The 8,824-nt window shown below is 38.1% G+C and overlaps 1 protein-coding gene across 1 annotated transcript in view; it reads left to right on the top strand.

Moving 5' to 3' along the window:
* The window catches only part of LOC106870605 (centrosomal protein of 104 kDa), a 293,281-nt gene extending 285,734 nt beyond the window's left edge, over nucleotides 1-7,547 (top strand). Inside the window, exons 25-27 of the mRNA XM_052973736.1 lie at nucleotides 817-955; nucleotides 2,088-2,243; nucleotides 5,748-7,547. Of these exons, the coding sequence (XP_052829696.1) occupies nucleotides 817-955; nucleotides 2,088-2,243; nucleotides 5,748-5,836 (384 nt within the window). The 3' untranslated portion in view covers nucleotides 5,837-7,547. The remainder of the gene's footprint in view (nucleotides 1-816; nucleotides 956-2,087; nucleotides 2,244-5,747) is intronic.
* Nucleotides 7,548-8,824: the final 1,277 nt, after the last annotated feature.

Here is an 8,824-nt window from a genome sequence, read left to right as displayed (position 1 = left end):
TGTGTGTGTGTGTGTGTGTGTGTGTGTGTGTGTGTGTGTGTGTGTGTGTGTGTGTGTTTGTTGGTACTTTTGTCTGTTGCTGTGTCAAGATGTATGCTTTTATATCTATGTAGCAATTTAGCAATTTGATAATGATAAAACAAATACCAGACAGAAATTATGCATTGTAATCAATATATTGACTCCAAAAAGGCAGCAAGCAGTCAGAATCATTTCTGTGCCAGACAAAAATGCTTAGTGTTATTTCTTTTTTTTATGTTCTGAGTTCAAATTCTAGCTGAGGTCAGCTTTGACTTTCATCCTTTTGGGGTTGATAAAATAAGTACCAGTTATGCACTGGGGTCAATATTATCCCTCAAAATTTCTGGCCTTGTACCAAAATTTTGAAACTGATAAACTGAAATCCTTTAAAATCACTGCTCCAGCGTGGCCACAGTCCAATACCTAAAATCAGTAAAAGAACAAAAAGAATCAACTACAAGATATCTCAGTTAATTCCTTTGACTTTAACCTTAACTTTGGGAATTTCTTCTATCCATCTGGGTGGTACATATGTTGGGCAAAATAATCAAAGTCCTTTCCTATAAATACTGTCCCGAGTCAGTTGAAGACGAATCAATATCTCCCGGACACTAAAATCTCTAAATTAATTTTTTTTCTTTCCTGCTACAAACAAAAGAATAATTTAAAAAAGAAAAAAGAAGGAAAAAGAGATAGAAAAATAAAACTTTTCCCACAAATCAAAAATATATTTTTAAAATTTCTATTATTTACATAATCTTTTTGCTTTTTTCTCTCTCTCTCTTTATTTCACAGGTTTTGGAAATATCAACGTATAAGAAGCACCTGCTCACCGAATGTGATGCTATGGACAACTATCGGAATTGTCCACGTTGCCAGGAGGCAGTGTTAAAAGATGTCTACGACAGCCACATCAGTGAACGATTATGCAGAGGTGTGTCTAAGAGTTGAATTATGCATTAATATTTTAACCATTCCACCTTCTTCCTGTTATGTTTCATGAGTGTGTGATAAGAAGTTTGCTTCCCAACAACATGGTTCCCAACCATGTGGTTCTGGGTTCAGTCCCACTGTGCGATACCTTGGGAGAGTGTCTTCTACTACAGCCTCAGGCCGATCAAAACCTTGTGAGTGGATTTGGTAGATGGAAACTGAAAGAAGCCTGTTGCATGTGTGTGTGTGTGTGTGTGTGTGTGTGTGTGTGTGTGTGAAGGCATATGGCTCAGTAGTTAGAGCGTTGGGCTCCCAGTCATGAGGTAGTGAATTCATTTCCTGGACCAGGTTGTGTGTTGTGTTCTTGAGCATGACACTTTATTCTATTTCACTCAGCTGTAGAAATGAGTTGGAACGTCACTGGTGCCAAACTGTATCTGCTTTTGCCTTCCTCTTGGACAACACCAGTGGCGTGGAGAGGAGAGGCTGGTACGCATGGGTGACTACTGGCCTTCCATAAACAACCATGCCCAGAATTGTGCTTTTGTTGGTAACTTTCTACATGCAATATTATGGTCATTCTTGACCGAAGTGGGGTCTTTACCCTTTTGTACATATATCTATCATCATCATCATCATCGTTTATATATATAGATATCATCATCATCATCATCATCATCGTTTAACATCCGCTTTCCATGCTGGCATGGGTTGGACGATTTGACTGAGGATTGGCGAACCAGAAGGCTGCACCAGGCTCCAATCTGATTTGGCAGAGTTTCTACAGCTGGATGCCCTTCCTAATGCCATCCACTCAGAGAGTGTAGTGGGAGCTTTTATGTGCCACCGGCACGAGGGTCAGTCAGGCGGTACTGGCAATGGCCATGCTCAAATATATATATATATATATATATATATAGAAAGATGCACACACACACACACACACACACACACACACATGCACACACACATGCACATATGGGTGTGTGTCTTTGTGTCTGTGTTTGTCCACCACCACCACCACCACTATTAATGATGTCAAAGTGTAAGGATTAGAAAACCATTAAAGAATACATTATGTGTATCATAAATTATCGGTTTTTTTCTTCTTCTTATGCCTATATTTTATGTAGCCGTGGACATAAATGACACACATTGTCCCCTGTGTCACATGAAGATAAATCCTGGAGATGAAGGATGGAAAGACCACTTAACCGGAAGAGTAAATGGGTGTAAAAACAACCCTAGGTTGCATTTGCCTCCGACAAAACAGCAATCGAATATCTCAAGTAAGGGCAGCTTTGTTCTTTTATTCCTGCATTCTTGTTGCATTCATCATTGTTGTTTAACATCTGCTTTCCATGCTGGCATTGGTTGGCCAGTTTGGCTGAGAACTGGTAAGCCAGGAGGCTGCACCAGGCTCGAATTTAATCTGACAGAGTTTTTACAGCTGGATGCCCTTCCTAACGCCAACCACTCCAAGAGTGTAGTGGGTGCTTTTCACATGCCACCAGCACGAGGGCCAGTCAGGCAGTACTGGCATCAACCACGCATGAATGGTGCTTTTTATATGTCCCCGTCACAGGAGCCAGTCAGGCAGCACTGGCATTGACCACACTCAAATGATGGTTTTTATGTGCCACTGGTATGGATGCCAGTCAGGTGGCACTAGCATCAACCATGCTCAAATGGTTGCTTTTTACATGCCAGTCAGGCAGTATTTTGTGTGCATTTCAAATTCGTTAAGTATGTCATGTAGTATACTGATGCACATTGTGGTCCTTGTACACTGACCACCAGTGGTCTATTACAAATTTTGAGCGGTCAGTGGTGAGGTTTATAATTCACTAATCAAAGAATTGCATCATCATCATCATCATCATCATCATCATCACCATCATCATCATCACCATCATTATCATCATCATTATTATCATCATCGTTTAATGTCTGTTCTCCATGTTGGTATGGGTTGGTCAGTTTGACCAGAGCTGGCAAGCTGGGGAGCTGCACCAGACTCCAGTGTGATGTGGCATGGTTTTCTACAGCTGGATGCTCTTCCTAACACCAACCATTCCATAGAGTGTAACGGGTGCTTTTTATGTGGTCTTACAAATGGAAACCACACCTGTTCACTGTCTCAGAATCTCTGCAAGTGGCATTGTCATCATCATCATCATCATCATCACCACCACCACCACCACCACCATCATCATCATCATCATCATCATCATCATCATCATCATCATCATCATCATCACCATCACTTCCTCATCATCGGGACATATCTTCATATCAGCAACCAGGGCACACCTAATAAGCTCTCTCACTCATGCCCGTGCTTGATGGAACTGGGTCGTCTCAGGTTGGTTCCAGAGGTGTCATTGTACAATACATAGAGCTGACCAGGTCTACCAGTGACTCCTATTGGTTGTGGTCCCATACCAGCCCCACCTCTACATCCTCCAAGACGATGTCAAGCCTCTTGAGATCTTTGTTAATCACATCTGGTGTGGGGTCTGCCATGGGGCCCTCTCCCAGCCCACAGTTCTGCATCAAAGAAGGGCAAGTTCCCTGCTGGGGGCAGAGGGCATGTCTGAACTAGCACATTCGATGAATAGTAATAAGGTGGGCGGCTGTGGGCTGATGTATGCACATGGGCAGTTCTTCACTGGAAACATGATGGTACCATCAAAGAATTTATAAATTTTTAAAACTTTTTTTATAAGACAATCTAAAAATCTAAATCAACTAAAAATAAATTTATATTATCATATGATATAATGAATGATTAATTATTTAATTTGAAATATTTATGTCTTCATTGCATTGTTGTTATGTTATATAATTAAAAGTAAATTAGTATTTGGTGGCCCTCTTTTTTCTCCATGAATTTTGTGAATCACCTCCTGAAGAATGCAGGGTATTATTGTTTTAGCAGATTCGGTAGAGCTGGAATGATCCTCAGCATTGACATTAGTGGTAGCACCAGCTACATCATCATCATCATCATCGTCATTGTCATCGTCATCATCATCATCATCATCATCATCACTATCATCATCATCATCGTCGTCGTCATCATCATCACCATCGTCACTATCATCATCATCATCATCATTATCATCATCGTCACTATCATCATCATCATCATCGTCATCATCGTCATCATCATTGCTGCCATCATCATCACCATCATCATCATCATCACCATCATCGCCATCACCCTCATCATCATCATCACCATCATCATCATCAACACCATCACCTTCATCATCATCATCACCATCCTCCTCCTCCTCCTCTTCATCATCATCATCATCATCATCGTCATCACCATCATCATTACCATCATCATCATCATCATCACCACCATCACCCTCATTATCATTAACATCATCAACATCATCATCATCATCACCCTCATCATAGATTAATGCTAAGTAGCAGCAGCAGCAGCAGTAGCAGTCATGAGTGGAACAAATCTGGCTATCACCAGAGTCCATTCTGATGACCTCCTTATTGCCCTCTTTTAAATGGACAAGGAAGACAGTTTCCCTCTGTCTGGTGTTTATAATAAAAAAAAGAGGTGTGTGGTGGACAAGTTCGAATGGCTGGTCTGAGAACTCAGACTTTCCACTTTATTAGAGCTCTCACTGACTTTTGCAAGTTTCGCTTGAAAATGAAAGTGAAAGTAGAGAGGGAGATACGATACTCAAACGCATTTATAGATTGGTTAGTATTTCTTTGGGCTCGTTATGTTCTGAGTAGGACAACGTAACAAAATCTGCCATTCCACAATCTTTAATATCAATTGATAATATACAGTTCTATGTTTAAGAGATGAGGAATTATGTACATTATTTATATTGTTTACATTAGACGGATATTTGTCCTCATTTTGTTTGTTGTTAATACAACATTTCGGTTGATATACCCTCCAGCCTTCATCAGGTGTCTTGGAGAAATTTTTTCGATGTTATTATTGTTGTTGTTGTTATTATTAGTGGTTAAGAGCGTGGGCTACTAACCCCAAGATTCTGAGTTCAATTCCAGGCAGTGACCTGAATAATAATAATAATAATAATAGTAATAATAATAACAACAACAACAACATTGAAAAATACCTTAGGAATGGGAACCCAGGTTCGAAATTTTCCCAGGACACCTGATGAAGGCTGGGGAATATATCAGCTGAAATGTGTTAACAACAAACAAGATGAGGACAAATATCTGTCAAATGTAAATAATGTAAATAATGTATCAATTGATACTGCTTTCACATTTTGACAAGAGACTGACAGTTTTAGAGGAAGGTATTGATCAATTACATCAACTCCAGTGATTGACTGGGACTCATTCCATCAATCCGGAAAGGATGGAAAGCAAAGTTGACCTTGGTGGAGTTTGAACTCATAAACACTAAGCCACTAAGCATTTTATCCAGCATGGTAACTATTCTGCTACCTCACTACTTCTAATACCAGTTAATAATAAACCACCATCCTGCTTGACATGATGCTAGTCTATAAACAAGACTTTCTTGGTTGTAACTCTTGTCTTATTCAGCAGGTCGTCCATATTTATTTTGTGTCTTTATTACTTTGACATACAAACATTCAGTAGATATTAGATTCTGTTTTCTTTTGTTATCTTCTTTACACTAAATTTGTTTTTCCCCTGAGGCTTGTGTGCATCTGCAATCACCAGTCTCCTTTAACGTGTGCACGCATGTGCATCCTTGTTCGGTAATTCATTATCTCATTGTCACTTTTTGTTTCTCTTATTTGCAGACCGCCCTCTGGTGACTAACAGGGCCAAAGAGAAGAGAAACATATCAAAACCTGTGGGAGGAAAACAGTTCAGAGGTGGACATGTCTAAACATGAATCTCTGGGCCATTGACCATCAAATAAAAATTCATTCGATAGACGTTCCATAAAGTCTCATCTCATCACATATACATACACATAAACACACAAAGAATGGGGAAAAAAAAAATAACCACTGTCTGCTTAATGTATTAATGTATTTAACAATATTATCTTTATTTTCAAAAACTTATCTTTTACTTTATTTTTACTATAAACTTGATAGTAGACAAATAACAAGATTTCCAAGTATATTGAATATTTAGACTACCTTAAAAAGCCACATCATATCTAATTCTTCTCAGTGTTTAATAAGACCATGTTGCATCCAATATTTTTATGTTATATCCAATATTTTAAGTATATAGGACAATTTTTTGTTTTTTTTGTTTTAGATTAGTTCTTAGCTACAGCAACAAAAATTGATTCAATATAAGTTTCCTTTAGATTCCAACAATAAAAAAGTATAGGCATAGGAGTGACTGTGTGGTAAGTTGCTTGCTTACCAACTATATGGTTCCGGGTTTAGTCCCACTGCGTGGCACCTTGGGCAAATGTCTTCTGCTATAGCCTCGGGCCGACCAAAACCTTGTGAACGGGTTTAGTAGATGGAAACTGAAAGAAGCCATATATATATATATATATATATATATATATATCATCATCATCGTCGTTTAACGTCCACTTTCCATGCTAGCATGGGTTGGACATATATATATAGGCTCAGGAGTGACTGTGTGCTAAGAAGCTTGCTTACCAACCACACGGTTTCAGGTTCAGTTCCAATGCATGGCACATTGGGCAAGTGTCTTCTGCTATAGCCACGGGCCAACCAAAGCCTTGTGAGTGGGTTTGGTAGACGAAAACTGAAAGAAGCCCATCGTATATATATATATATATATATATATATGCATACACACACACACATATATATATGTATGTGTGTGTATATGTTTGTGTGTCTGTGTTTGTTCCCCCAACATCGCATGACAACCGATGCTGGTGTGTTTACGTCCCCGTAACTTAGCGGATCAGCAAAAAAAGACCGATAGAATAAGTATTAGGCTTGCAAAGAATAAGTCCTGGGGTTGATTTGCTTGACTAAAGGCGGTGCTCCAGCGTGGCCACAGTCAAATGACTGAAACAAGTAAAAGAAATCTCAACAGATTTTTGTTAGTAAAATAATGTAACAGTTATTCTACTGTGTGTGTGTGTGTGTGTGGTTTTAGAAAACAAGTTCAATATAGAATTCAAACATGGGAAATTTTTTTAGATATTGATTTGTAACATCAAGGCAAAGTTTACATGCGTGTGTTGTTTGTGAATATATGCAAGAGTATAGAAAATATTTGTGTGGCCAGTGGAATAATTTGTGTGTAAGCAGATAAATAGTCGTTGTATGGAGCCAATAGCTAAAAACACACACATGTATATAAAAATACATACATATATATATATATATATATATATATATATATATATATATATATATATATATATATACATATATACATACATAAAAACATACATACATATATATATGCACACACATACACAAACAAACACACACACACACACACACTCACACACTTGTAATGTGAATCTCTAAGCACGCATACAGCTATAATGTTTTTTAAAACATTCCAAAAGAAAACAATTATTTCACATTCTCTCGAAAGTTTATAAAATTCTTGATGTAATCAATAAATATATTTGTGTTCGATATGTTTGTTTTGTAATTGGCTATCATAAAACCTAAAACAGCAAGAATAGTCTGGGAGAAGATTTTTGTATATAGACTTCTGCAAGCACATGTTTTTACTTTGGACTGCGGGGATGGGAAGGAGATGCATCAGATCATAGGATGCATGTGTTTCTGTGTTGTTATGCTTCGTCAGCTAAGTAAAATAACTTAGTTGCCTACAGCACACTATGTATGAAGGTATGCGTATGAATGCAGCAGACAAATTGCAAATGGCGCAGCCTGGCTGGAGTTAAATAGTTAATGTTGCATGAAGCAGCTTTGAATAAACTACAGTTATGTAAAGTCATGATTGTCTGTGGGATTATATAAAAATGTACATGTTTATCAAATACTAGTAACACACCCGTCTTTTCAATGGTTTAAGTTGTTTTGATGGTATTTTTTTTCACTTTGTTCCAGGTGCCACTTGAGCTCAGCAAGCCGTTTGCTCAGTGGTATCTCCCATGAAGTAAAGTTGTGATATTGTGATTTATACATACTAAATATTTACTAACAAAAGTTCTGTCAAGGCTAGGCCAAGTCAGCTACTATCAAGAAAGAATGAAAGGTGAGAAAAATAATACCAGATATATGATTGCTACCAGGATAAAAATAAGGAGACCAAAAGACTTACCTGGTGTAGAATTGGATCCAAGTGAGCAGAATAGGTTTTCACGTGTTTTTATAGAAAATTTAAGCTTCAGAGGATATTAGTCTGTCATCAGCCAAAGCAAGTGAAGATGCTTGGTTTAGTGGTTAGGGTATTCAGCTCACAATCATAAGGTCATGAGTTCAATCCTTTGTAGCATGTTTTGTCCTTGAGCAAGACACTTTATTTCTTGTTGTTCTAGCCCACTCAGCTGACAAAAATGAGTAGTACCAGTAATTCAAAGGGCTGGCCTTGTCACATTCTGTGTCCATGCTGAATCTCTCTCAGAACTTATGTCGAGAGTACACTTTTTTGTGGAGTGCTCAGCCATTTGCATCTTAATATCGTGAGTAGGCTGTTCCATCGATCAGATCAACTGGAATATTCATTGCAACTGATGAAGTGCCAGGTCAAAGCAACACACATGACAACAAAGTTGAACTACAACATAGGCTGTTGAAACGGTGTCACTGCAAATGTCTCACAAGGCCAGGAATCCAATACCTTGATGGTGTACGAAATATATTGTATCCAATATTTTACGTATCTCAATGAATCATCCAAGTTCTTCCAATATCAGAAATTTATTTGCAGACTAATTCAAGAA

The sequence above is a fragment of the Octopus bimaculoides genome, chromosome 16 (assembly GCF_001194135.2).
Source record: "Octopus bimaculoides isolate UCB-OBI-ISO-001 chromosome 16, ASM119413v2, whole genome shotgun sequence".
In the NCBI taxonomy this organism is placed as follows: Eukaryota; Metazoa; Mollusca; class Cephalopoda; order Octopoda; family Octopodidae; genus Octopus; species Octopus bimaculoides.
This window is presented reverse-complemented; position numbering and strand designations above follow the sequence as displayed.